Source organism: Thecamonas trahens (assembly GCF_000142905.1).
Source record: "Thecamonas trahens ATCC 50062 unplaced genomic scaffold supercont1.69, whole genome shotgun sequence".
In the NCBI taxonomy this organism is placed as follows: Eukaryota; order Apusomonadida; family Apusomonadidae; genus Thecamonas; species Thecamonas trahens.
The window spans coordinates 54,747-82,294 of record NW_013657611.1 but is presented as its reverse complement, the minus strand read 5'-3'; the positions used below and the strand labels follow the sequence as shown (position 1 = coordinate 82,294).

Below are 27,548 nucleotides of genomic sequence, written 5' to 3'. Positions count from 1 at the left end.
ATCACAAACGTCTGCCGGAGACAAGTGCTGCGGAAGGAGCAACGCGAGTATGTCTTTGATAGGGGCAGCAAAGGGGATGGGAAAGGAGATGAGTAGGAGCAGGAAAGAACTTGGCCCCGCTAGGCGATGGAGAACGCGGCGTGGAACCTTAGCTTCTCGCCCTTTTCGGGCTCGGCAAAATGAATCGAGACGTTCTTGTCGCGAGAGTCGAGGACGCGCTGGAGGGCGGCGGCGAGCGAGCCACGGTAGAACGGCTCGAGGCGGCGGAGGACTGCAAGGTGGGTGGCGCCAAGGTGCGGGATGAGCTTGGCGCACTGGTTGGGAAGGGTGACGACGGCGGTTGTCTCCGAGACCGAAGTGAACGCATTGAGGTACGCCGAGGTCGCCGAGTTGAGCTGCGAGTCGACGTGGTCCGGATGGTAGACCGGGAAGGTCATGACCGAGCCAAGCGAGCCCGAGATGATGGCAAAGTTGAGGCGCCAGTCGACGCGGTCGAGCACAAACTTAGCCCGCGGATCAGATTCCTCGAACCGCGGCACGGGGTCCTTTGACCGCAGCTTTTTGAGCTTGGAGACCCGTGCCCGGGTCTTCTGCAGCCGCGCCGGGTGCTTGGTCGCCGGCGCCCGGAGAATGGCGTGCTCGATCTCAGCCGCCGAGAGCACGTACTCGCCGAGCTGGTACGAGTAGTCGGTGTAGAGCTGGCGCGCCTCCTTCTTGGACGACGGTGTCCCGAGGACGATGAGCGCATGGACGACAAGGAGATGGAAGGCATTGAGGAAGAACGCCACCTTTTGGTTGTGGTTCCACACCTGCTCGTCCATCCGCAGCCGCTTCAGCTCGACAGTGGCGTCGAGAAAGGCGTTGACCTTGACCGAGTGCACGTCGCTCCCACGGAGCATGGTGCCCTCACGCAGCAGCTCGCCGATAACCTCCCATGGGGCAACGGCCGACGCCATCGACGGCGCAAATGGATTGAACAGCAGCCGCCGGCCATTGAGCAGCAGCCGCGACTTGAACCGCGGCACACTGTAAACGTACACCGCCTGCTGGCTGCCTGCGCTTGACGCTCGGACTTGCGTCACTGCCGATGACAGCGCCCGCCGCGACGCCCGCAGCTTATGGCACGCCGCCGAGATGGCGGCCACAAACGCCGCCGCCACCTCCTCCGACGCCACGCACACGTAGTGGACTCGCTCGAGTGTCACAATCTTGACAAAGACAAAGCCGTCAAACGGAGTGTTCGAGTCCTCCAGCGGGCCGACAGAGAGCACGTCGTCAAGCGCAATGATGGCAGTCACCTCCTCTTGCACTCTCTGCCTCTTGTGCAGCCGCGCTTTGCGCTTAAACTGACAAAACGAGAGGTTGTCCGAGTACAGCAGCGCCGTCTCCTCGCGCCAGTACGTCTCGTCTAGTGCGCGGACAGCCGAGGTGTGGAACTTGACTTGGGTCGAGAGGTCGGCCGCGTCGCGCTCATGCGCGCCCGAGAGGAAGAACCGCGCGTCACCCGAGACCGTGTCGGTGAGAAAGAGCGCAAGTAGCTGCTGCGCCGCCGGCGACCGCGCACTCGCCACGTTGGAGAGAAAGGCGTCAAGCGCCGACCGCTCCTTGGCAAGCCGCGAGTACCGCCGAACCTTAGGGTTCTTGAGGCCCTTGCGCGAGATCGAGTGCGACCGAAAGTGCGCCTCGAGGTCGCGGATGTCCGAGTATGTCCGCAGGACGCGGCGGACGCCCGAGACTGCTGGAGCCACGGCCGAGAACCGATTGTACTCGCCGGCGAGCGGTGAGAGCGAGACGCCGACAAACCGCGAAGGTCCGCCTGAAGCTCGCCGACCTTTCTCGCCTGACCGCCGCCGCGGCGCCCGCGCCACTGCCCGGCGTGCCTCGTACTTGGAGCTGCACGAGCCCGATGAGTACTCGGAGCCCGAAGTCTCGGTCCGCCGGGCCGAAAGCGTCGTTGGTGGCAATCGCGACGAGTTCGAGCCGGACCGCGACCGCGACCGCGACCGCGACCGTGACTGCGACCGCGAGCCCGATGACGATCGCTTGCTGCCACGCTTGAGCGAGGTCAACGACCGCGCCGACCGCGAGACCCGCAGGCCTTCGGGGTCCGCCTGGCTGCGGATCGGTACGGCGGCCTCGCCAATCTCCTCCACCTCGGTCCAAGCCGAGGAGTTGGAGAACGAGTCGGCCGACGACGCAGCGTCGGCACCGCCAGCGCCTGTCGCCCTTTCCGACCGCGAGCCGGCCGAGCCTGACCGCCCGCGGACGTACGGCAGCGTCGGCCGCGATGGCGTTGGTGGGTCGGCGTGGCCCGACCCCGAGCTGGCGCCGGCATCTGACGAGTCGGACGCCGACGCATAGGTCATTCGCCCAGTTTCCGACTCTGGCGAGATCGCAATTGATGGTGGCGGCGAGTACATCGGGAGCGTGAGCGGCGGCGGCGGGCTAGCAAGGGCAGTCGCCGACGCCGATGACGATGCCGCCGGCACTGCGTGCACCACATACAGCACCCGCCGCTTGTTGTGCGGGTAGTACTCGATGAGAGCAGGAACCGAAATCGACGAGTACCGCGCCCCCGGAGTCTTGAGCGTAGTGGTGAGCTCCGGTGAGAAGAGCGATGCCTCAAACGGGTCGTCCATGTCGGCGTCGAGGTCATCATCATCATCATCGTCGTCGTCGTCGTCGGCAGCCTGGCGGCGAGCAGACCGATGCGGCGACCCACCGCCGCCTGACGACCAGAACGACGACGAGCCCGAGCCTGAGCCAGGCTCGTCCTCATCGCGAGCAAATTCATCGTACTCGTACGTCTCGACGTACTCGTACTCGTACTCGGAATCGCGTGGCGAGGCGAGGGCGGCGTCGAGGCGTGGATCGCCCGGGTGGTAAAGATACTCGGGCGGGACCGACGCCGGGTATGACTTGCGGGCACGGACGCCAGTCCCAGTGTTCTCGATGGTAAAGCAAAAGTAGTACTGTTTGGCCGAGTCAAGGTGAATGCCGGTCCAGTCGGGAGGCATGTCGTAGGCGACAATCTGCAGGCCGAGGCCGGCGAGGTATGGCGCAAAGTTGATGTCCTTCATGCCCGGGATGTCGATGATCTTCCAGTTGACCATGTCGAGGCGCGGCGAGCGGAACGACATGGTGAGGATGCCCGAGTCGGGCCCGTAGCGGTCGTCCATGGTTGCGGCCTTTTTACGGGCCTTGGCCGACTCGTCGTCCTCGCAGTCAAGGTACTGGCCGATGGCAGGTGGCGTTTCGCCCTCGGGCGTCCACACAAAGCGGTCGGCAAACATAGCCATGGGAAAGCAGATGTGCGGTCGGAGGTCGTCGCCCTCGTTGAACGTGCCGTCCATGCCGCGTGTCTGTGACCGAATGAGCTTGAGAAGGATCTTGCCCAGCGCGCGGCCGATGATGCCGATCGAGACCGGACCCATGGCTTCGATGCCCATGTACAGCGTCGACCTCGTCTTGACCTTGAGCTTGCCCTGCAGCTGGATCTCAAACACTGTCTTCCACGAGTCGTAGATCGAGTCAAAGTGTGGATCGCGCGGCTCGCCACGGAAGACCAGCGAGACGTGGCCCTCAAACAGCTCGTTGGCGTACGGGATCGAAAAGTGGGTGTTGGGCTCGATGTGCCGCGGCGTGCCGTACAAGTTCGTCACCTTGAGCGGGAGCTCGTACGGCGAGTAAAAGTCCTTGGGATCAACCTCAATCTCTTCGGGTCCCGCGGCCTTGGCCTTGCCTACAGCTTGCTCCTGGTTTGCAGCCAGCACCCGCTTGCGGATTTTCTTGCGGACCTTGACCTTCTCGCGGGCCTTAGCCTTGGCGCCGTCGGCAGCATCACCGTCGCCATCGCCCTTCCGCCTTTTCCGCCTTCTCCGCCTCCCAGAGCCACCATACACAGCATCGGCGGCGTCTGATGCGGCCTGGGCCGTGACGGCCACCGAGAGTCCGGTCACCGACGCGGCAGGCGAGTGAGAGGCAGTGCCTACAGGCGTACGAAAGGAGACTGAGCCTTGCGAGGAGGACCGAGTGTCTGCAGCAGAAGGACCTGTCGCTGGCACAGAACTGCCTCCCAAAGCCGACCGTGACCTTGTGTCGAGGTTCGGCAATGACTTGGCTGACGACGTCAGTCGCGGAAAGACGACGGCAGCAAGCAGAGCCACCACAGCAGCCGAGGCCAAAGCGACGACTTGGCTAAGATGTGGAAAGAGGAGAGTAGCCAAGAGGGCTGTGGTGGAAAAGGTAGCCAGTATTGTTGTGCTCATCATGCTCACCCCACACCCTCGCTACACACACCACGCCAGTCAAGCCCAGTGCCTGCCGAGCAAAGTGTTGCCCAATCTTCAGGTAAAAAGGTCAGTCGTGTCTGACGAGTGTCCTTCGTGGGGCATGGCGTGAGTCAACCAAACCAAACTCCTGCTCGACGGGGGAGGGAGGAGGAGGGGAAGATGGGCGGCGGGGGGGGGGGGGGGGGAGGGGGGGGATTTGGGATCTGGGTCTGGGATGATCGTGTTGTGCATGAGTGCATGATAATCGTTGGGGCATGGGATTCGCCTCGCTAATGGTGTGCTTGGCATGGCTTTTGATCATTCCATTGTGGCCAGTGTTCGACTGACATCACGGGCAGCAAGCGTACACACACAACCACACAAACACATACACTCGCTCTCTCACTCTCTCTCATACACACACGTCGCTACCTCGTCTGTAGTGGTTGAGGCGGTTATCTGGGGCGAGAGGAGGGAGAGGGGCAGATGACAAGCTACTACGCGGTACTGGGCGTGGCGCAAGATGCAGCGGCTGCGGACATTCGGACGGCATACAAGGCCAAGGCCAAGACGCTCCATCCTGACAAGGGCGGGAGCCATGAGGCATTTACTCTGCTGCAAGAAGCCTTTTCTGTTCTCTCGGATGAGCAGCTTCGCAGTCAGTATGACGCCCAGCAGCGAATGATCTACGCCATGGCGCGCCGCGCTGCTGCTGATCGCGAGGCTGCGCTCCGCCGGGCGCGGCTTGACGCCGAGATGGCTGCCAAGAAGGCTGCTCTCGAGCGCGAGCTTGCCGCTGCTCGCAAGGCGCAGGCTGCCTTCTCGCCGCCGACCATGCGGTTTGATCCTCGGAAGCAGGGCGACCGATCCCACCCGGCTCCATCCACCTCGCCCAAGCCAGCCGAGTCGGAGACTTTGGATGAGATGCTAGCCCGCCTGGGCGCCGAGCGCGAGGCACTGCTGGAGACACTGAAGTCTTCGCGATTCGCCACCGCGCCTGCACCCGCGCCTGCCGCCCCTACACCTACTGCTGCACCCACGCCCGCGCCAGCACCGGCGCCGACGCCTTCAATGCCTACGCCTACACCGACACCACCCAAATCTAGTGTGTGCGGACGTCATGAAGAGATCCTACGCCGCGGACACTTTGTCGCCAACCAAGAAGCCGCCTCGGTCCGAGCCCGCTATGCCTCGCAGATGCAGGAGAAGCAAAAGGCCATGGCCGAGCGGATGGAGGCGCTTCGTCAGGCTCGTCTCAACCGCAGCTGATCCTATGCTACACAAACGACCCCCCCCCCCCCCACACACACACACACATATACACACAGCCTACGGCTGTGTGTGGCGATGATCGGCTAAGTTCCCACTCCTCCATCGGTCCGGCCCCACCTAGCGGATCCCGCCTCCGCCCCACTTCTACAACCTCTCACGTCAAGACGGCTCTCACTTGGCCAACTCCAGCCCATCCTGGCGACGTCAGTTCCCTCGAGCTGCTGCGGCAGCACAAGCCCGGGCGAGAGCTCACGCATGGGTGAGTCTGCGCCCCGCGGCGAGGTGTCCGAGGCCGCCACGCGAGCGCTGTGCGAGTGGTCGACCAAAGACGCGGTCCGCGTGGTCGACCTCCGCAGTCGAGCTGCGTACGAGACTGGGCACCTGTCCATTGCAGCATGCGTCCCATGGAACGAGTACGATGTGCTAGCGCATGTTTTGCCTCCGCGAGACACGGTCATCGGCGTCATCCTTCCGCCGGACGGCTCGCCGGAGGATGTGGTGATCGGCGCCGGCGCCATTGTCGATCGTCTCGCGCCATGGTATCCGCTAGTGGTGGTAGCGACGTTGGATGCGGTGGTGGCGGCGATGGGCATCGGTGCCCGCATGGTTACCGGCGTCCAGGGCTCGGCCCGGATGTGGGAGCCGTGCCCTGTCCTCGCCAAGCACTATCCGGCGATGGTAGCTGCGCTGGCTGCCAGCCGCGATGGGACGCGGACGAGCGTGGCGCTGGACGTAGCGTGCGGCGCCGGGCGCGATGTCGTCTTTATGGCACTGGACGATGGAATCGATGTCAGCATCGGCGTCGACCACCAGGAGCGTCACATGGCCAACGTGGCGGTCCTCGCTGACCAGCACGGCGTCGCCCATAAGACCACTGCCACGCTGGTCGAGTTAGAGGAAGTTCCGATCGCCGAGGCCAGCGCCGAGCTCGAGCGCGTGGTCGCCGAAATTGGCGGCAGCAACGCATCGTTGGACATTGTCGTCATGGCGCGATACCTGTATCGCCCGCTGTGGGCCTGGGTCGCTGACGCAGTAGCGCCCGGCGGCTTTGTCATCGTCCACACCTTTACATGGGCCTGCAAAGCGTGGGGCAAGCCGAAGCGGGAGAAGTTTCTCCTCCGCGATGGCGAGCTTGCTGCTGCTTTTGCTGGCTGGGAGATCTGGGACGACTCGGCGGTCGCCATCTCGGACGGTCGCCCGCTCTCGTCTTTTGTCGCCCGCAAGCCGTCGTCGTCGCCGTCGTAGGCGGCCATGTCCGAATCGCGATCGACACAAGCCCGAATCCGTATGGCAATGACTGACGCCATCCACACTATCCCTCGCACAATCTCCACATCAGCCAACCTCGCCGCACATGCGGCGCGAGGACTACCGTGCGAAAAGGCACAATCGAGTTCCGCAGTGCGGAACCGCTCACCCCACGTGGTTGGCGCTAGCCACCACCGATGACGGCGGTGATCTGGAGTCGTCGCTCACATGCGAGGGCGTGACTCCATTAACTACACTCCATCCTCCTGGTATGTTTACCCTTCCCCCCCCCCCCCCCCCCCCTCCCCCCCAAATGAAGCAAAAGGTGTAGCCTGTGGGCCACCCTGTACAGCGTGGTATGGATTGCGCCGGCAGCGGCCTCCACCGTGACCCGAGTTCTTTGCACGCGCTTGCAAGATTGGACACCGTACGCGGGCATAGTTGGCAGATTGGCCCGGGTGGGCACACCTTTCTGAAACCAGCCAAGGGGCCAGGGACAGGCAAGGTGTGTGTGCGTGTGTAGCTTCGGAGAACTCAGTTATGAGTGCTGTAGCTGGTAATCGGGTGGTGCGTGGCCGCATACGCTTCGCCACCCGAGGCACCATGCATCCGGGCTGCGTCATTGCCTCACGCTGGCGAGCGCTTGTCGACCTTCCACCACAGCTGACCAGCGCCTCTGGCCAGTCGACGATCGAGCCACCTCCAGCTTCTGCCGTCTCGGTCTTCATCTCGGGCCGTCGCTTTGCACTGCGCAAGCTCAGGATTGCGGTCTGCGATGGCACCCTTGTTCTCTCCAAGGGTATCATCGATTTGTCGGCGGCACGTGCCTCGCTTGGTGTCATCCGTGGCACGCTCGATGACGTCCGGTTGGTCTTGGACGCCGTAGTGGCGCCAGACGTGCGGCTAGTTGCCGAGTCAGATGTCTTTGCCGTCTTCTCCAACACCGTCCTCGCGTCCAAGTGGATCGAAGAGCCGTCGCCTGCAAGCTCGCCCGGCCCGGGCCCGTCGGCTGCCGAGGCGCACGCGGCGTCGACGCCAGGTTCGTCGAGCATGACCGAGACGGTCTCGCCACCGAATCTGTCGGAGGCCGGCGATCACGTGGTCCTTGTCGCGCTTGGCGCAGTCGACCTCGAGGACGACGGATGGCACATGTGGCGCGGCAACCTGGCGTCGTTCTCTTCGCTCGAGGCGCTCATCGCTGACCTCGGGCAGACAGTCGGAATGTCGACGCTTGCTCCTGGCACCGTCGCCGGTGCTCGCATCCACTGCTCCGACTTTGGGGCCTGGGTCTCACTCCGGTCGGTTTCCCGTGACTCGGATTCGATTGTCCGGCTCGATCGCGCACGCATCCGGCTCCCCCAGGCTCATGCCGGGCCAGCGGTAGGCGCCGCGGCGGCGCTGGCGCCGATGTCAGGGTTATCTCTGGATCCTGCGCTCCTGTCAACGATCCAGATGGACTGGTCACTCAACGACGTGCTTGGCATGTCTACTGATGCCTTTGGGTTGCCGGGCGACGGGTTGCTGGCGGCGTCGATGCAGCATGCGCTGGTCTCGCAATACGCGCCGCAGCTGAGCAACTCGCTCGTTCCTCCACCACGACTGCGGATTGCGACGGTACAGCCAGACATGTGCACGCTCGCCAGTGGCGGGTTGTCTGTGGCGGGGTGGGCCATCGGCGCGCGCCGCTGCATGTCTCGACATCGTTCACTGGCCTCCACTCGGCTAGAGTCGGCTCAGTCGAGCTCATCTTTGGCACCCATCGGTTCGAGCTAGAAGCGGATCCAACATCTTCTGTGGTCGTCCGCACCTCGTCGATTGACGTCCTGGTCCTCCTTCCGCAGTCTGTGGTGATCGAGCAGGCCCGACGGTTTGCGTCGCACGTCGGCGAGGTGTCCCAAGTTGCGCTCGGTCTCGCGCTCCCCGCGTCGCGGCCGACATTCCGGTCACCATCACTGCGGTGCTGACCGATGGGACGACGCTGGCGTCCAATTCTCGCACGTTTTCGGTCTTTTGGCACGTGGCACGTGGCAAGCGGACACGGACGACTCGAGCATCGGGCTCAGGCTCGCATAGCTCGGATGGATCGGACGACTCAACCTCGCACTCGCGAAGACGGCGACACTTGCTCATCGACCACGAGCGAAGGTCATCATCGACCTCGACTGCGGCGCCGTCGCCGGGCTCGTGGTCCTCCGGCTCGGGCTCACCGTTTCTCCACCAGTATGCGCTTGGGACGGGTGCTACGATCGAGCTTGCACACGTCAAGCTCATTGGCTCGACGCCTCAGCTTGCACATGCCATCGGAGCCTATCTCCCGTCGACACTCGCGGATGAGTCACTGGATTTGCCACTCGCGGCTGATCTTGCAGTTGCGCTGGTGTGGGCGGCCGAGAAGCTGAACTCGACGGCGGTGGCTGCGGTTGGCGCGGCGGTCGAGCGGCGCGGCTGGCCGCTGCTGGTCACTCCCGGCGCCGCGTTTGGCATCTGTGTTCTCGAGGCTGTGCTCGATAAGCCGATGCTCCTTGCTGCGCTCCTGGCCTCGGTCTCGATAGGAGATGAGCTGCCGGAGCTCGCCGTGGATGGCGTCCGAGATGCCACGGTTGCCGCGGTTGTCGGCGGTCATCCAGTGTCGTCGCTTGTCCTTGGCGAGCTGCACGCGATTCACGGGCTCGCCGGTAGCGACTTGGTAGGGCTGGCGCCCAATGCCGGGTTTGCGGCGTACCTGTGGCTGACGACCGTGGCGAAGCCACCGCTTCCGCACGCAGCTGCACTCGGATTCTTGGAACGGGTTCAGACGGTGCTGGAGGCGCAGTCGCCTGCGTCGTCGCCGTCAGTCACCGCAACGTGCTCGGACGTCAGCTCGGACTGCATCGAGCTAGATGATGTCGGCGCATCATCAGAGCTGCAAAGCTGGACATCGAAGAACATGCCGTACAACAGCGGTGGCATGGACAGCATTCCGTTGGCGGCACTCTCACTCGCGGCGCCCGGCAGGCATGATGGCGTGCTGCGGCTTGGGGTGGTGGCAGCCGGCCGGTCGTCGCCGCAGCGGCCGGAGCCGGAGCCGGAGCCACATCAGGCAACCCAGACATTTGATGCCGTCAAGGTGCCCAAGAACGAGACCAAGCCACGGCGGCAACGGCTTGTGATCCTGCCACTGGTGCTGGCAGGCGTGCTCTTGCTGGTCACTGCCTTTCTCGGCGGAGTCATGATTGGCGGGGAACTGCAGCTCGGCAGCGGCCACGACACTTTGGGCGCTGCGCCATCGCCGACGCCCAGCGTGCCGGACCAGCTGCCTGTGGCCGCGCACTCTGCATCGCCACAAAGGACACCGTCTGAAGTTGCTGCCACGTTTGATGCCTTTTCAGGACGGGTACCTGTCAACGGAGTGGTTGACGCCTTTGCGGTCCATCGCATCCGAGCGCGCGGTCACCTAGTCTGCCATCTGGTGACTAACGATATCGGCAGCGCGATGTCGAACACGTCCGGGGTTGTGCATGCCGGTGGAGCCAAAATGTGTGCAGCGCTGGCCCGGGCAGTCCTCGGCCAGCCGACGATGGTGGTGGTCGGCGGGTTTGGGCTGCGGACCGACGCCGACGTTGTCTTTGGCCTCGCGTCAGAGCTGAGCTCGGCGTTGGCGACCAAGCCGGCGGCGGCGACTGCGCCGTTGCTTGTCGACGGCCTGACGGCGGTCGGCGTTCGCAACGGGCTCTCCAAGCCGACGCAGTTGGTGACGCCTGAGAAGCTGCTGGCGCGGGCGACGCGGGTCTGCGTCCCGCCGGAGCACGTCGATGTGATTGCTGCTCTAGCTCCTACACTCAATCCGTTGATCACGTCATCGGTCCGAGCAGCGATGGACACGCTTGCGTCGTTCAATCCGGCGTCAGTGAGCAGCGGCGACTGCGACGTGGTGCTCGGGCACTGGCTCGAGCTCACCCACGAGCTCGTCCGGCTTTCCCAAGAGTCGAGCCCACTCTTGCCGAGCAGTGTCGTGTTTGGCTGGCCAGTCTTTGCCGTCACCGACAGCTACGTGGCAGCGAATCCACGACCGGGTGAAGTGCGGTGGACGGCGGTTCTAGCCGAGATGCGCAACGCGCTAGTGGATGGGGCAGCGGCGAGTGTGGACCCGACAAGCGCAATGGGTATGACATGCTCGACAGAACAGGTTTGCGTCGACGACGACGACGACGACTTTGGGCCGATGGCGAGCGATTCGGAATGCGTCAACATTGAGTGGCTCTGCCATCTCGAGGCAACTCCATCGCGCGTCAACGCGACGGCGTCCCGCCCGCTGGACCTTGCGTCCCGACTTGACATGCCCGAGCTGGTCAACGCGACAGAGCCGGTCGGCTCGTACGACCGGCTGTGGGCGTCGGTGTTTGGCGAGTCGGTGTGGGATGTTGTGGCCGGATTTGGTTCGATCAATGCGGTTTGGAGCCGCAGCGGCGCGATGATCTCGACCGCGCCCGTGAGTCTGGAGCTCATCGACGTGTCCGAGGTCTTTGTCATGACTGTCGCCGGCGCGCCGGCCAACGCGATCGATCCTGTGGCTGCCGACCGCGAGGTCGCTACCTCACGGCTGGAGGAGCGCAACTCGAAGCTTGCCATTCCGCTTGCCCTCTCCGTCTGCTTTGCCTTTCTCGCCCTCGCCGTCGTCGCCATCGTCGCGTCCAAGGCGCTCTCGGCGCGCACCGCCGAATCCGAGACCCCGCCGTCCGCCGACCACGAGATGACGCAAATCTAGCACCTGTCCGCCGACCAACAACCCATTGTCCGTCCTCAACCAAGCCATGAACACAGAGTGCAACCTGCTCTTCCTGAACTCATCTTGCCCCCCCCCCTCCCCCGCAAACTACATTTTCCGTACACTGTCCGCACACGTGCGACACGAGCCCTTTGGCCACCGTCGGTCTTGCACATGCCATTGGCCAGAATAAAACAGCCAAGGCAGTTTGGACAGTCACACGCACACGCACACGCACACGAACACGCACACGTACACACTCGACTCTGAACGTGAGAATGGCCAAGACTATGCAGGTTGCCATTGTTGCCCTTGCCTTTGCTCTGGCGGTGGCAGTGACGGCCGACCCGCAGCCGCCGACCCTCCCCAACCTCTGGACCTCCCACATCAACATGTTTGTGGCGCCGGCGACGTACTTTACGGGAGCCATGTATGTCGACTACACCACGGGCATGCAGCGGACGGACATTGTCATGCCGCCGATGGTCTTGTCTGTTTTTGAGAACTTTGACTCGTCGGGCAAGTTCTCTTCGCCGCAGACCACCCTCGCCTATCTCCCCGCGACGCAGAACAAGCAGGTCTGCTCCAAGCAGGCGACCTCGGGCTCGGTCATCGGCCAGGATGCGCTGGCCAAGGCGGAGTTTGTGGGCGTCGGCAACTGGTACGGCACCAACGCGTACATCTGGTCCGCCCATGGCGAGGGTCAGGTCTACTCGGCATACACTGCCATCGACTCGGGCGCCCTGGTTGCCCTTGAGACGTACAACGCGACGACCAACTCGCTTGACGTCGTCATCTCCTTCTCGGGCTTCACCGACTCGATCGCCAGCGGTGTGTTCACCATCCCGGACATGCCGTGTCCGTCCAACGGCATTGCTGCTGCCTCGCATGGCAAGAACGCCAACATGGAGCTCCTGCGCAAGACGCTCAACCTCGCCTAGTCGTGCAGATCGTGAGTTGTAAACATGATCATTTTGGCCTTTGCCACCATGGCCCCCCACACTTTGCCCGGCCAGCATATCCACCCTCCGGTATATTGCCTCTAATCCGTGGCGCAGCCTGGAGGCGCGTTGTGGTGTGCGGAGCGCGACGGGCAGCGAGTCGGCCTCGATCCGGTGCTGCGGCACACCCGACTCGTGCCGCCTGGTCCCGAGGGCTTAGGGATGGAGTGCGGGTGTGGAGACGGGGCACACTTGGAACATACGTATGTGGACCGTGTCCGCGTGGCTACGAGTGTGTCTGGGCTCTGGGAGCTGGTCTTTGCCGAAGGTGGCAGCTTCCTCCCTTCGCTCTACGCCGAGCTGGGACATCGCATCGAGTCGCAGTCGCCGTGGTCACATCGTGCCGACGATGCGACTGATGTACGGGAGCTGGTCTTTGATCAGGTGGTCAAGACGCCGATGGGTGTCAAAGAGGCACACCTGGTGGAGGAGCAGGTTGCAGTGGTCCGTTCCGTAGATGGCGGCGCCGGCCCGGTGCGCTTTGTGGTGGCGACTGAGACAGCATCAACAGGCGTGCCGTACGCAGACTACTTCCTCGTCCTCAATCGCTACTGCTGCTGGGCGGATCCGGCTGCGCCCGACTCGGCCTGCTTTCTTTTCATCTCCTCAGAGTTCAAGTGGATCAAGTCGACCATGCTCAAGCGGGTCATCGCCAAAGCCTCGCTCGCCCGCACCGCAGAGTATTACGGGGCCTGGCTGGCGCATCTACAAAAGATGGTGGCCACGGCGGCGCAGCCACGCCAAAGCATGGCGACGTCGGCGACGTCGCTGGCACCGCCGGGCGAGCCGAGCCAGCGGCGGTCTCGGTCGCGGTCACGAAGAGGCCGGTCGCGGTCGCGGTCGCGGCGGCGTCGGTCGCGGTCTCGGTCTCGGTCTCGGTCGCGATCGCGATCGCCGCAGCGTCTGGCCTCGCCCCGAGCCCGGCTTCAGGCTGCAGCTGATGCGGCCGAGGGCCGGGCGCGGGCAGCGGTGTTTGGATCGCCGGCAATACGGGCGGCGCTGGCCCTCCTGCTGGTTCTTCTTGCTGCCACCGCCGTCTGCAGCTGGGCACTTTGGGCAGTGAGTGATGCCGAGCGCGCTCTCGGAGCCGCCATGACGACGTCGCCTGGCTGGCCACGACCGTCGATCGCCGCCGGAATTGCTGGCTGCCTCGACGATGCCACTGCGGCGAACGACTCGAGCTGTGCGCCATCCGATGGGCTTGTCGCCCTTCAGGCCCGCCTCGCCTCCCTCTCAGCCTCCCTCTCTATCGCCCGATCCCGTCTACGACGACTGGACCAAGCCCATGCCCCCCTCTGGACTAAGCGCGCTACGTAGCCGGGACCCTCGAGTCGGATTTCTCCCTCGCAATAATCCGATTCCTCCCCCCCCTCCCCCTCCCCCTCCCACTCCCCCTCCCTCCTCCTGTCCATCGCACCATACTCTCGTCCGAATGCGAATGCCCCCCTGCACAGCACAACGACGCTGTATTGCTGCGCATGTGTCAGCCGGCGAGCGGCAGCAGCAGTCTGTGCCGATCGAAGGCGCTTTGGCCGTGTGAGAGAGAGACCAGGCGACACCGCACTCTCTCTATGGAACATAGTCGTATCCATTCCCTCACACCCTGACAACCATGGCAAGTGTGAGAGAGAACCAAGTGAGGAACGTTCTTCACCTCCCGCGACTTGGACATGATGTGGAAGAAGGTAGTGTGCTGGCGCAGTATGCATGTGCTTTGGAAGCTGTCCACCCTCCGCAGGTCATGCAGCTGACCATGATGGCAAATGGTATGGAGGGCGATGGTGAATCGGGGTTGGCTTCTGCTCTTCCAAACGCTGCTCAAGGTTATGCTGCTCCTCGGGAACTTCAAATGGCGTATGCTGCAACTGCTGAGGATGGATCGCCTCTGGAACCGTCCACTTTTCTCTACGCTGCTCTCGGGCCAGCCACACCCATCGCTCTTGCTACCCATCCTGGGCAGACGCCTAACGGACAAGATGGTGCATCGATGTACTCGGCGCTTGGTCCACCACCTGCATGGTCGAATGGATCTGCCCCGGCTCCAATCGCCGCCTACGCCGACACACTCGGCGAGCCCATGCCGGACAGCCCACCACCTGCATGGTCGAATGGATCTGCCCCGGCTCCGATCGCCGCCTACGCCGACACACTCGGCGAGCCCATGATGTACGACAACGAACCATTCTCAACTGGCCTCGGAGCGGCGGCACCAAGCGCCCCGTTCTTCGAACGGCTGTAGCGGACCCACTCGAAGATGATCTGCTAGAGATGGCGTCCCGCGACTGGAACGCAGAGTTCCAGACGCTGCTGGAGCTGCCGGTGGCGACGCCGCATGAGCGGCTGGTCCGCGCCGCGCGTCTGTACGCGCTGACCTCGACGTTTGCCGAGACGGCGCAGGCCATTGCGCGGATCATTGTGGACGAGGCCGGGCTGCCGCAGGGTGCGCCGCGGCGGATTCTGCCGGCGACAGAAGCCGGCGGCGTTGCCGGTGGCGAAAAGTACGTGGTGGCGTCGATGTTCTTCAAGTTTGCGACCGACTCGCACGGTATCTACGCTGGCGCACAGTTTGCCATCGCCGCGGCCGGCCTCGAGCTCGAAGGCCTCCGGGCCTTCCTGCACCTCGACATGCCTGACCTCCACTTTCCGCTCATGACCATCCTCGACTACCGCGGGCATCGCATCATTGCGTCGTCGCTGCTCCCAATCGACGGCTCGGCCTCGCTTATCTACGGCTCGGACGACGGCGCCATCACTGTCCACGACGATGATCCGGTGTTTAACACCATCATGGCGGCGGCGGCCGAGCTGCTCAATCTCGCGCCTCATCCTGTCGGTCGCGCCCCGCCGTATACCACCATCTGTGGCCCGGCCGACATCGAGGGCCACCGCGGGAGCGACGGCAAGTACTACCTCCTCGACACTGCGCGCGTCTTCCCGCCAGAGGAGCCGTCGGATACCGCTGTCGGCATGCTCATTCCTCCCGGTCCTTGGCGCGAGGCTAACGCATCCATCACCACCATTGAGGTCCTCATCGCGTCGTGGAACACCGAGGTCCTCGCCATCCTCTCGCCGCAGGCCTCGACAGCGCCATCGGCCTCGGTCTCCATGGTGGTTGCCGGCGAGCTTGTTGTTTGCTTCACCGGTGCTGGTGCTGTCAACGAGGTTGCTTCGGCACTCGCCGACGGCATCATCCGCGGCCCGGCCGTCGTCCTTGTCGCCCTCCGCGGTTCAGTTCTCTACCGCCACCTCCCGGCCAACCTAGTGGCCGGATACACGGCGTCGCCGCTCTCGTCTGATGCGTTTACTGGCTTTGGCCGCGCAGACGCCGCCGTCTACAACGCAAATGTCCGCCTCGCCACCGCACACTTGCGTGGTAGTGTTCTGCCCGAGTTTGTCGCCCGCCTCGAAAGCGCCTCGGTCCTCCCGGTCTCAGGCCACCAGATCACCCAGTGGATGGAAGATCTTGGCATTCCCGAGCGCTACCTCGGCCTTGTCCGCATCTCACTCAAGTCTGAGGTAGTCGCGTCGCTCGTTCTCACACACATGGTGGCCATTGTCACTGCGCGTGCGCTCAACACCAAGATGCGCCAGTGTTTGGACCCATCGCCGCGGGCAGTCATCGCACTTGCTGTCACCTACCTCAACACCGTTCTCGGCTCGTCCGAGGTCTCGACGTTCTTTTGGACCTCGGAGATCAAGGTCCGCTTGCACATCTCATTTGGCCTCTACGGCTCGATTCTCTCCGGATCCGAGTCCGATCCAAAGACCTCACTCGTCTCGCGGATCTCCAAGCTCGCGCTCTTTGACACCGTTACCCGGCTCACAGGCGTGGCCTTTGATCCTGCCGTCCGCTCGGCCGCACAGTCCGAGTCGTCCTTTTTGACGTCCCGCACCCTCTTGATGCCAGCCGCGCCACCTCGCTCACTGTCCGCACTGAGGGCCTCTTTCGGACCAAGGACCTGGCTCGCTACTTTGCGCCGGTCATCGACGACGCCGCGCCAACAGCTCCTCCAAGCGAAGACGCGTCTGATGCGCTCATTGCCCGCCTCCGCGCGAGACACCGACTCGCAGTCGAGTCGCTGAGTGCGTCGGCGCCACTCGCGCTTGGCTCCGCGCTCGACGCCGCGCTGGCTGACAACGATGCCGCGCTGGCAGCACAGGTCCTGGCAAGCGTCGAGGCGCCGGGTGCACCGCCGCTGCCGCTCGAGGTCGTTGTTGGCGCGTACTACGTCAATGGCGTGCTCGAGCTGGAGGCTGCTCACATCGAAGACGCTGACCGGCATCTCTCGCTTGCGCTCGCTGCGCTCGAGCTCGGCACGGTTGCTTCACAACATCCGCTCGGCCTTCTTATCTTTGAAGCGCTCACCGTACTCAACGACGCCACTGGCAACAGGGTCCTGGCTGCCGCGTACTCGAATCAGTTCTGCAAGCTCTGGAGCTCTTTTCCTCTCCTGGGCGACCGCGACGATTTTACCCGCCACTTCCGAGGGCGCGTCTATCCGCTCGCCTACTCTGTCGCAGCTGAGCTCGGCCTTTTCCGCCCTTCTGACACGGACTGGTCTGATGACCGGGTTCTCAAGGTCCGTCGCCAGCTAGGCAAGCCGTCCAACACGGTGCAAGTGGAGCAATGGCGGGATGCGGTCTCGTTTGCATCAACTGCCACCGGCATTGACCTCGATGCCCGTGGTTTGACCACCGATGTCCTCGCCCGGTTTCCTCTCGAGGTTGCCGGTCACTCGTCGGTTCTTAATGCGTTGAGCACTGCTACACACGCCGGTCCGCACAGACTAGTGCCTCCGCCGCAGCTGCCAGCCTCGGGGGAGTGCGGGGTATGCAGCTCGACGGGCCGCTTTCTCTCGACGTTCTGCCGTCATTGCATGTCAGCTATGTCGTTGATTGCTTCCCGCGGTGTGCCGATTGTCCACTCGCGCGGCTTTGTCATGTCGGGTCGGCTCATGGCGCTCTCGCCGCGGTTTTACGGCTACGGCCGTGACCGGATCGGTCCTGTCGGAGGCGCGATGTTGTCGATAGACATGGCGTCGACTGCCTCCTCGTTTTACCTCGAGTTCACCCTTCTCTCGACACCGCACGAGTTCCAAATTGGGCTCGCGCCCGGGAACCACGGCCTCTTCGATCCGCTGGGTGAGGTGGATGCATCATTCGGGATCGACCTAATCGGCGGAAAGCTAATCTCGCCTGTAGCGGGGCTCGCAGGTGCCTCCTCAGCACGGCTGGCAGCCTGCCCGCTGCCGGTGGGCACCGTCATCGGTATCGGATTCAACGCGGCGAACGAGCGGTTTGTGTTTTCGCTGGACGGCGAGGTCGAGCCAGCGTTTGACCTTGATCTGGCGCCACTGCTTGCCGGCGACGGGCAGCCGCACCAAGTTGCGTTCACCACCCGCGGTCGTGGTCCTCCCATTTGGCTTGCGCTGTCGGGCGATGCACGGGTGCCGGCAGGCGGGCTGGCTGCTGCGGGCGCGGCCACCGCCTGCGGTGTCACTGTCGACGCGTCTGTGAACGCGAACCTGATGCGGGTGCAGACGCTTCCGACGGCACTTGAAATGTGCGACGGATGCGAAGCTCGAGAGCCGCAACCGTGTGTCGCAGTGTGCGGGCCGTGCACTCGTGAAACGCTGCTCAATGTGGCAGGCAGCAGTTTGCGGCCGGTGCTGGTGCGCCTGGCTGAGATTGCATGCGATTCGCTGCTCTGCTCTCAATGCGAGCGGCTCATCGGGCAGTTCCGTGGCGTGTGCGCAAGCTGCCCGTCGACTGCGCTCTGCAAAGCGTGCACTGTTGCCTCGCTGCATGATCCAACCCACGTGCTGTACGTAGAGGCACCCGCAAAATGCGGCGCCCTTTTGAGGCACAGCAACGTGCGGTGCGACGGGTGCCGGATCACCGACTTGGCCGGGACGCGGTACAAGTGTCGCGAGTGTGCAGACTTTGATCTCTGTGAAGCGTGCCATGCCAAGGGTGCTGGCGTGGAGAGCGGCAGCGAGCACACCTCGGAGCACACCTTTACTGCCATTCCGCTCCCGAGCGTGCCGCCGCTGCAGCTCGCGCCGTCGTCACTCGTGTGGGGCCTGGGGCCGACCGTCCGCTCCGACGAGGGCGGCAGCTCAGCGTACGGCAAGATGACGTGCATGCGTTGCGAAGAGCACATTGTGGGTGGAGCGGCCTTTCTTGCGTGCAGGACTGCGATCAGCTCCCTTCACTCGCAGTACGACAACGCGCGTACATGCCACACGGTGATGTGTGAAGCGTGCGTGAGCGCGGAGCCGGATCGGATGTTTTTCCACATGTGCTCGATGTCGTTGCCAAGCAACAGGGATGCCTTTCCGGGCGTGCGCATTGGGGACAGGCTTAGCCAACTTCCACACATGCCGGTGCTCCCGGACCTTGGCCTCGAGACGACCACGTTTGCGGTGACGCCTTTGGCGACGTCGGCGGCAAGCATCGAGTGCATCCGATGCGAGCTGCCTATCCAGACTCATGTAGGGTTTGTGACCTCGATTTCGCGGCCGCCGCTTGAGCGGTGCCTGTGTAGCAACTGCTTTATGGACATTGCGAACGGTGAGCGCATGTCGCGGAGTAGCAGCCATCGGTCGGATATGACGCCGGCACTCTGTCTCCCGCGCGACCTGTTGCGGTCAACGCTGATTACTGCTGTGCAGGGCCCGCTTGAGTATGGTGCTCCGGCGCTGCCGTCTGTGGAGAACGTAGTACTGCCGAATCCCATTGTCCACGAGCAGACTGGAGTGCCTACGGCGGTCCCGCTGGTGTGGGGCGAGTGGTTTGCGACAGGCTCCTCGCGGTCGAATCTTACTACGTTCAAGACACCATCGCTTGTGGCTGGACTCATCGGAGCGCCGGTGGTAGACGTGGCTGCGTTTGATCGCGGTGCGGTGTTTGTGGTGGGGAGCGAGAACCGGCCCGAGGTCAACAGCGTGTACATTCTGGGCGACAATCCGGTGCTTCTTGCGTCGTGCAACGTGTTGTACAGCCATGTTCCGCTGCCGCTGGTGGGACTGGCGGGCAAAGGTGTGGTGCAAGTTTCTGTCGCGCCGCACGGCGCCAACGACTTTGACCGCGAGTGGAAGCAGTCTGTGTCTGTCCATGCCACCCATGCGCTAGCGCTCACAGCGTCTGGCAAGGTCTTCTCGTGGGGCTCGGGTGGGATGGGGCGACTTGGACATGGTGACGATCTGCCGCGCAGCTCGCCACAGCTCATCAAGGCCATCCAAAAGCTGCGTATTGTGCAGGTCGTGGCTGGCTACAAGGCGTCGCTGGCGCGGAGTGCGACAGGCGAGGTCTTTGGATGGGGCTCGAATGAGCAGTGCAAGCTCGGCGCCCCGCGAGAGACCAAGGCGTTTGCACTGCCTGTCGCGCTGGACATACTCGCGCCGCTGGTGATGACCGACATGGCCATTGGGTGCGAGGCCTGTGTCTTTCTCTCTGCAGGTGGCAATTTGTATGTGCTGGGGCGCGGGAGCGAGCGTCCGGCGCGGATCAACGTGACGCCCGCGACGATCGAGACTCGGTTTGTGGCGGTCTCGCAAAACGCCGCGGTGTCTGCAAGTGGCGAGCTGTACGTGTTTGCGCACCGATCGCGGCGGATGGTTGGGGTCGGCGTCCAGCGATCGAGGCAGTTTCCGACCAAGGTCTCCCTGCATACGCCAGGCACGCCGCGTGGACACCCGCCGCAGCGCGTGGTGGCGGTAGCGTCGTCGGACGGGGCCGCGCTGGTGGTGACGGCCGATGGTGCGGTCTTTGGTGCCGGCTCGACACATATAGCGGTCGCGATTCCACACGCCACGTCCTCGCTTCTGTTCCGGCAGATCAATGTGGGCCTCGTGCCCGCGCTGAGAGTGGCCAAGGCAAGCGTGGCCGGGAATGTAGCAGTGTTGGTGGCGACAGGCCGTGGGCCGCACGAGCCGGTGTCTGCGTTAGCAATCGATGACGCGCGGCTGGCCGAGGCGCTGGCTGCCGAGAACGCGCTGAGCGCGAATCGGATGCTGCAACTCGTGTCTGTCACTGTCACGCCGCCGTCGGGCAGAGGGCCGCCGCTTGTGGTGTTGGTGCTTGAGCACAACCACGTTCATTTTTATCCGATCACGACGACAGTGCGGTACTGGATTGAGGTATGGAGCATGGCCGGCGAGCTGATGGAGCGCAAGGATCTGTCTTCAAGCCGTACCGCGCTGGTGTCGGACCGGAACGGATGCAACCTGCGACTCAAGCTAGACGAGGGCAGGTACCGGGTGCTGTACTACCACGCGAGCAAGCAGATCGACGCAATGCCGATGCTCAAGGCCGAAATCGAGTTTGACGTCGTCGACACCACGACGCGGGAGAGGGAGGCCAAGGCAGCAGCCAAGGCTGAGGCCAAGGCGGCGCGCGAGGCGGCGCGGGCGGAGCGCGAGGCGGCGCGGCGCGCAGCCGATCTCGAGCGGCAGCGCAAACGCGAAGCCAAGATAGCAGCCGAGGCAAAGGGCGTCAAGGCGAGTGTCGAGTCGCAGGTGAGCGAGACGGTGGCCAACGTGCGGGAGGCGCAGGCTGCGGCGTATGCACAGGCTGCGGCGCAGATTGCAGCGCTGGCGCCGGCGCCCGCGGTGGCGGCTGGGTCAGACCACCCAGGTGCGCTGCCGCCGGACCACCCGCTTGCATTTCTGGATCCCGACATGCCGTACGCGGAGAAGATGGTGGTGGCGCAGGCGTTCTCTGGGGCGCTTCAGGCGGGGATGCAGGCGAGCATGGCGGCGCTGATGGCGAGCACGCTCGAGCCGGAGATCAAGTCAAAGGCGGCGATGGCGCTGTCGACCAAGATGGCGAGCGAGATGCAGGCGCTATTCAACATTCCGTTTACGATGTAAAGGCTAGTGTGCCTGCTGATGCTAGAGGCCCGGGATGAGTGGCGAGGAGGCCAGGGGGTCGAGAACGCCGGGATTGGAGGCGTGCAAGGTGAACCAGAGCTTCGAGTGGGCCTGAAGGAGGACAAGGATGAGGATGGTGGAGACGAGGTAGGAGAGCGCAGCAAGGTACCAGCCGAGACGAAGCGAGTTGGCGACGTCTGCGAGAATGCGGTGCGGAAGTGCGGAGAGGAACGTAACAAGGACGAGAGCGGCAATGGCAGTGAGGGTGGCGGCGATGGCGAGCGAGGAGTGGAGATGGGGGCGCGGGAGGTAGGCGAAAGGAAAGTTGGCCGAGTTGCGGAGCGCAAAGGCGATGAGCGCAAACGAGCCCGAGGAGATGACCCAGGAGAGGACAGTGAAGATGAGGTAGTGGGCGACGCGCTGGCGAAAGGCAAGCATGGCGTCGGGTGAGCGGTAGAGGTGGACGGCGGCGGAGCGGTCGCGACGGGTTTGCAGGATCCACATGCGGCAGCTGGCGCCCCGGGAGGTAAAGGCAAAGAAGATAAGAAGGGTTATGTAGGAGATGCGGAGGACAACAAGGGTGGCAATGGGTGCCCACGAGGTGGCAAAGGGCAGGAGAAAGGCAAAGCCGACGTCTGCAGTGGCGTCGGACTGGATGGCGAGCGGAAAGAGTATGAAGGGCCGGGCTTGGAGAGGGCGCATGACGACGACGCGGAACATGTGTGCGGCGACGAGGACAAAGAAGAAGAAGAAGACAGCCAGCGACTGCCACAGTGGCAGGAAGATGACATCAGCAGTAAAGACGTAGGTGGTGCACACAAGAGCGATGAGCGGGAGGAGCAGGAGTATCCACTGTAGATCGAGGTAGCGTCCACCGAGCCGGACAAAGTTCTGGGTGAGGAGAGCGGCGCGGAGGGTGTACAGCGAGGTGTACTGGACCAGGAATCGCTGGATGGTGACAATAACAGCAATGACACCAATGAAAAGTCCTGGCTGCAAGCCGAAGAGCGACGCGGTAGTGACGAGGGCGAGGACGCCGGCCGGAAGCGAGGTTGAGCAGAAGCGGAAGAGGAGCGGGAGGGGCTCGATGTAGAGACCTTCAAAGACAAAAGAGTACGTAACAACCATATACCCATGGATGACAAAGAGCAAGAGCGGCACTTGGACGAGAAAATAGAGCGCGTGGTGGCGGACAAATGACGAAGTCGAAGTGGGCGAGGCCGACGAGAGCGGGAGGACGCCAAAGAGTAGCGTGGCGGTGACGGCCACCGAGATCGCGACAGCCGCGAGTGCGATGAGGATGCCAAAGACGTGTGAGGCCCGTGGAAGCGGTGCCGAGTTATTGGTCGAGAGCGAGGCGGCCGACCATGTCCGCGAGCCCTGCGCTCGTACGTGTGGCGGTGGAGTGTGCGACGGCAGAATGACCGCCGGAATGACGACTTGTGAGCTCGCGCGCGAGACCGGCGATGGTGATGATATCCCTTCTCGTGGTGATGGCGGTGACGACGACGATGATGACGTCGCATCCGAGTACGCCAAAGAAGAAGTGCCCGAAGATTGAGGTGTCGACGATGACGATGACGATGACGATTTAGACGATGACGATGAGTCCCGCAAACCAATACCAGCAATGGGCGAAACATCACGGATAAAGTCCGCAGAGAGCGACGCGAGTTGTGATGACGAAGATACTGATGATTGCGGTGATTGCGGTGATTGCGGTGATGGCTGTGATGGCGGTGATGGCGGTGATGGCGGTGATGGCGGTGATGGCTGTGATGGCGGTGATGGCTGTGATAGTGGTGATGGTGATAGTGCCGACGAGTACTGTGACGGGACAAAGACAGCCGAGTGTGGCGGGAGCGACGAGATAAAGGTGGGCTGTGTTGTGGCAGAGGGTGAGGGGGTGAGGGGAGGGAGTCGGAACGACATGGCTGGAAGGTGGTGGGTGCAGCGGGGTGGGTGGCGGTGGCGGAGTGGGGGGGGGGGGGGGGGGGGGGAAGAGTTGTCGGACCACGATTATGTGCACAACGGTTATCACAAACTACGTTGGGCAGGGCAGGTCACCATGACTTTCTTCAAAATCACATTCCTCGTAACATGCTCACGTTCGGCATCACCACAACGGCATTGGGGAGGGGGGGGGGGGGGGGAAGGGTACAAAAAGGCAACGGTAATGAAATGGTGGCTGAAATGGTGGCTGAAATGGTGGCTGAAATGGTGGCTGAAATGGCGCAAGTTCCGCCGCTGCCACCGCAGAGCAACAGCACCACCACTGGGCGGACAGTAGCACTTGGAGCACCACTCCACCCGTCCCTCCCTCCCTGCCTCCCTCCCCTCCAACCCTACACACCCCACACACATAGAGACATAGGTCTTCTGTCCGCACACACACGCCACCACATTCCCCTCTCCCTCTCTCTCTCTCCCTCTCTCTCTCTCTCTCTCTTTGCCCCCCGTCGACTGTGTCGGTTGGTGCCTGACGGAGTTGACCCCCGCACCTCCACACACACACACACACACACACACACACACACACACACACACACACACACACACACATACATACATACATACATACATACATACATACACACCGTACATTCACAAAGACGGGACACGCTTACGTACCCGTGCACCCAATTCTGCAAGCAAGAAAGGGAACAAACACTGCGGCAGCTCGTTCTCACAGAAAGTAATGTCGTCAGACTCGGACTCGTCAGACATGTCGGGCACATTCTCGTCGTCGGAATATGGCTCGGAGGCGAGCCCTGTCAAGAGCAAGGGCAAGAGCAAGGACAAGACCAAGGCCAAGGCTGGGGATAAGGGCAATGGCAAGGTTTCTGCCGCCTCTCCTGATGTCGCATCGGCAGAGGATGGGGTTGTGACCTCTGGTGGCATCAGCCAGTCTGGTGACCAGAGCGCGGATGCTCCGCCTCCCGCTTCTGGAGCTGGGGACGCAAACGAGTCGGCTGGCTCAGACTCGGACTCGGGCTTGAGCTCGGGTTCGGATCATGATGCGCCGAAAGCGCCGTCGTCGGTCCCTCCGCCGGTGCCTACGTCGCGGCCGAAGTTCCAGAAGCGCCGCAAGGAGCGCCCGGCCGTCGCCCCGCCCGCACCACCGTCGGCCACCACAAACAGCGCAGGCTCCGACTCTGTCTCGGCCTCCGACTCTAGCCCTGCGCCCCAGCCGCCAGCGGTTGTGGATGGGGCTCGCTCCGACTCGGGCTCCGACTCGGAGTCGGACACTGGTGCCGGCGGCGCGGCCGAGGGCAGCGGCAAGGGCAAAGAGGAGAGCGATGGTGTGCTCGAGGCGGTGGCTACCGGCAAGGATGCCAACCGGGCGCGGGTCCGCTCGGTCTTGCACATCTCCGACGACGGCTTGCCGTCGTCGCGGACGCTGACGCCTGCGCCCGAGGAGCTGCTCAAGAAGGACTCACTTCTGGACTCTGTGGAGCTGGGTGGCGAGTCGCTGGTGGTCTCTGTCCTCACCATGTCGGGGACAAAGAAGGCGCTCAAGGTGACGACCAACGTGACGGTGCAGTTGCTCAAGGAGGAGTTTGCGCGGCGGATCGGGATGTACGACCACTCGCTGTTCGAGTTGGTGGACGCGGCCGACTCGTCGGCAGACAGGTGGTTGGATCCGACCGCACGACTCGGTTCACTCGGGCTCGACCCGGCGGCGGCCAAGATCACGCTCAAAGTCAAGTACTGGAAGGAGCCGCGGACGCTGACGGACCCCAAGGCGATTACCCTCATGTACGAGCAGATCCAGCACCATCTTGTGGCCGGAACGTGGCAGGCGTCCGAGGGCCAGACGCTCCTCCTCGGCTCGTACCACATCCAGGCCATGTTTGGTGACTTTGTCTCGACCGAGACCACCGTCTCGTACCTCGACGACATCGAGCTCGACGAGTTCCTCCCGCCGTGGCTCATCAAGGTCATGCCCAAGTCGTATTACGAGATGCGGTTGGCGCGGCTCCACGAGCGGCTGGCAGGCAAGTTTGCTGACGAGTCTGCGGCGCGAGCGCAGTTTATCGAGGTGGCGCGGCAGCTGCCGTCGTTTGGTCTCACCATGTACATGGTGAGCTCCAAGCGCGGGCGGGCACTGCAAATCGGCGTGGCTGAGGACGGCCTCTTTGTGCTGGTGCCGTCGCGGTCGCGGGTTGGCTCAAGCTCGGCCAACGCGTCGGCGGTGACCGAGCTCGAGCGGTTCATCCCGTACACCCGGCTTGTGGCCTGGCGGGCGTCGCCGACTGGCACCTCGTTTGAGCTCGAGTGTAAGTCGCAGGGTCGGACAGTCGGCGCCGAGGACGACGTGCTCGAGTCGGGGGTGGAACGAATCACGTTCCACGCGTCGCGCACGGTTGTCGACTCGATCCTTGGCCTCATCACAGCCTACTATCGGCTCTTGCTCCACGGCGGGCTTCTTGGTGAGGAGCGGGCGGCCCGCGAAGCCGAGCTCGACGTCGACTGGGCCGCGTACGAGCAGGCGCTGCCGGCGCCGACGGTGTTCAATCCGCCGGCGCGACGCAAGCTGACCTGGTCGATCTTCCCCTCGCGGCTGGAGGTCTTCAAGCACATGCTCATGCAGGTCTTCCGAACCGAAGGCCTCGCGCCGGTGGTCAAGCTCTGGCACGACGCCGACTTGGCCATCGACACCAACCGCTGGATCGGGACGCTTGAGTTGTACCAGGCCGGCCTCACCTCGGCCACGCTCAAGGGCGTCATGACCGCCATGGTACAGACGTTCAGCTTCGAGTCGGCGTCGGGCGAGCTCGTGGAGAACTTCAACGTCGAGCACCTGCTCCTCGGCTCGAATGCGGTGGACAAGGTTGGGACACCGCACCTCGGATCGGCTCTCACGTCGCCGTCGCTCATGCGGCTGCGGCTGCGACGCTCGACCTCTCGGACAACGCATCGATGTCGAACAAGGGCGTCATCGCACTGGCAGCGTCGCTAGTCAAGCTTCCGTTCCTCGCGGACCTACTTCTCGCCGGGTGCGACATCTCGCACAAGGGCGCAACGGCGCTGTTTGAGGCTCTTGCCGGGCACGGGACGCTCGAGCGTCTTGTCCTCGCCCGCAACAAGATCGCCGACGACCGCGGGTGGGGCCAGCCGCTCAAGGCCATGCTCCAGCACTCGCAGGCGCTGACCGAGCTCGACTTTTCGTCGAACAAGATCTCCGATTCGGGCCTCGATGCGCTGCTCGGCGGGCTCATGCTCTCGGCCTCGCTCGTCCACCTCGACGTGTCGGACAACAAGTTTTCATCCAAGGTTGGTAAGAACCTCGCCATGTACCTCCTTGCGCCGTCGGTCAAGATCCGGTCGATCGCCGTTGGGGCGTGCAAGCTCTCGGCAGACGTCTCTGCCGAGTTTGGGCGGGTCCTCGCCGTCAACACGCAACTGACATGCCTCAACTTTGCAGGCACCTCGTTCGGCAAGGGTGGCCCGCTGGCGGTCCTCGACGTCCTGCCGGCCTCGCGCTCCCTCGTCCAGCTCGATCTCTCGGGCACTGGCCTCGACTCCAAGTCGATGTCTTCGCTCGCGGCGGCTATCCTGGGCAACGCCACCATCACCGACCTCAACCTTGCAGACAACAAGCTCGGATCCGGCAAGCTCGCGCTCAAGGCCGCGCTTGCCAAGAACAAGGTCCTCGCGCGACTCGACCTCTCAAACAATGGCCTGAAGTCGTCGGACGTTGACGACCTCGCTGGCTCGCTCGAGCGCAACGCCACACTCAAGGTCCTCATCCTCGACGGCAACTCGTACGGCAACCACGGGCTGGAGCACATGTGCCGCGCCCTGCAGGCCAACCGTGGCCTGCTCACCCTCTCGATGGCCCGATCCAAGGTCGGCGACAAGGGTCTCGTCCTCCTCCCGGCCGCGTTCTCCAACAACAAGTTCCTCCACAACCTCGTCCTCGACGGCAACTCGATCACCGACTCGGGCCTCCGGTACGTTCTCGACGCGCTCTCCCGCAACAACACCCTCGCCACGCTCTCGCTCGAAGGCAACTCGCTCCGCGACACCACGGCCTTTGCCGCTGACGTTGCCGACATGACGACGGTCATCTACGTGTAGCTCCTGCTTATGGATGATCTTCCGAGGTAGGATTGAAGGGAGCTGAATAGCCGTG

At 63.5% G+C, this 27,548-nt stretch overlaps 9 protein-coding genes across 9 annotated transcripts; 7 read left to right on the top strand and 2 right to left on the bottom strand.

Annotated features, from left to right (window-relative positions):
* Positions 1-38: 38 nt before the first annotated feature.
* Positions 39-3,907, bottom strand: AMSG_11092 (uncharacterized protein; the record flags this gene model as incomplete). Its single annotated transcript, XM_013897513.1, has 2 exons — positions 39-3,864; positions 3,903-3,907. 2 exons carry the CDS (start codon positions 3,905-3,907, stop codon positions 120-122), a joined length of 3,750 nt encoding a protein of 1,249 aa, XP_013752967.1. The 3' UTR covers positions 39-119.
* Positions 3,908-4,757: 850 nt separating this feature from the next.
* On the top strand, positions 4,758-6,872 carry AMSG_12414 (uncharacterized protein; the record flags this gene model as incomplete). The annotated part of the gene is made up of 2 exons (XM_013897539.1): positions 4,758-5,514; positions 5,752-6,872. The coding sequence occupies 2 exons, from the start codon at positions 4,758-4,760 to the stop codon at positions 6,786-6,788; spliced, it is 1,794 nt and encodes a 597-aa protein (XP_013752993.1). The 3' UTR covers positions 6,789-6,872.
* A 522-nt stretch (positions 6,873-7,394) lies between these two features.
* On the top strand, positions 7,395-11,709 carry AMSG_11089 (uncharacterized protein; the record flags this gene model as incomplete). The annotated part of the gene is made up of 3 exons (XM_013897512.1): positions 7,395-8,405; positions 8,435-8,664; positions 8,691-11,709. 3 exons carry the CDS (start codon positions 7,395-7,397, stop codon positions 11,533-11,535), a joined length of 4,086 nt encoding a protein of 1,361 aa, XP_013752966.1. The 3' UTR covers positions 11,536-11,709.
* A 104-nt stretch (positions 11,710-11,813) lies between these two features.
* Positions 11,814-12,476, top strand: AMSG_11088 (uncharacterized protein; the record flags this gene model as incomplete). Its single annotated transcript, XM_013897511.1, has 1 exon — positions 11,814-12,476. One exon carries the CDS (start codon positions 11,814-11,816, stop codon positions 12,474-12,476), a length of 663 nt encoding a protein of 220 aa, XP_013752965.1.
* A 265-nt stretch (positions 12,477-12,741) lies between these two features.
* Positions 12,742-13,477, top strand: AMSG_11087 (uncharacterized protein; the record flags this gene model as incomplete). The annotated part of the gene is made up of 3 exons (XM_013897510.1): positions 12,742-12,750; positions 12,789-13,300; positions 13,360-13,477. 3 exons carry the CDS (start codon positions 12,742-12,744, stop codon positions 13,475-13,477), a joined length of 639 nt encoding a protein of 212 aa, XP_013752964.1.
* Positions 13,478-14,148: 671 nt separating this feature from the next.
* On the top strand, positions 14,149-14,775 carry AMSG_12413 (uncharacterized protein; the record flags this gene model as incomplete). The annotated part of the gene is made up of 1 exon (XM_013897538.1): positions 14,149-14,775. The coding sequence occupies one exon, from the start codon at positions 14,149-14,151 to the stop codon at positions 14,773-14,775; it is 627 nt and encodes a 208-aa protein (XP_013752992.1).
* A 29-nt stretch (positions 14,776-14,804) lies between these two features.
* Positions 14,805-21,423, top strand: AMSG_11086 (uncharacterized protein; the record flags this gene model as incomplete). Its single annotated transcript, XM_013897509.1, has 2 exons — positions 14,805-16,408; positions 16,444-21,423. The coding sequence occupies 2 exons, from the start codon at positions 14,805-14,807 to the stop codon at positions 21,407-21,409; spliced, it is 6,570 nt and encodes a 2,189-aa protein (XP_013752963.1). The 3' UTR covers positions 21,410-21,423.
* On the bottom strand, positions 21,394-22,935 carry AMSG_11085 (uncharacterized protein; the record flags this gene model as incomplete). Its single annotated transcript, XM_013897508.1, has 2 exons — positions 21,394-22,890; positions 22,929-22,935. The coding sequence occupies 2 exons, from the start codon at positions 22,933-22,935 to the stop codon at positions 21,431-21,433; spliced, it is 1,467 nt and encodes a 488-aa protein (XP_013752962.1). The 3' UTR covers positions 21,394-21,430.
* A 1,040-nt stretch (positions 22,936-23,975) lies between these two features.
* On the top strand, positions 23,976-27,493 carry AMSG_11084 (leucine-rich repeat protein; the record flags this gene model as incomplete). Its single annotated transcript, XM_013897507.1, has 2 exons — positions 23,976-26,334; positions 26,364-27,493. The coding sequence occupies exons 1-2, from the start codon at positions 24,108-24,110 to the stop codon at positions 27,491-27,493; spliced, it is 3,357 nt and encodes a 1,118-aa protein (XP_013752961.1). The 5' UTR covers positions 23,976-24,107.
* Between the last annotated feature and the right edge of the window lie 55 nt (positions 27,494-27,548).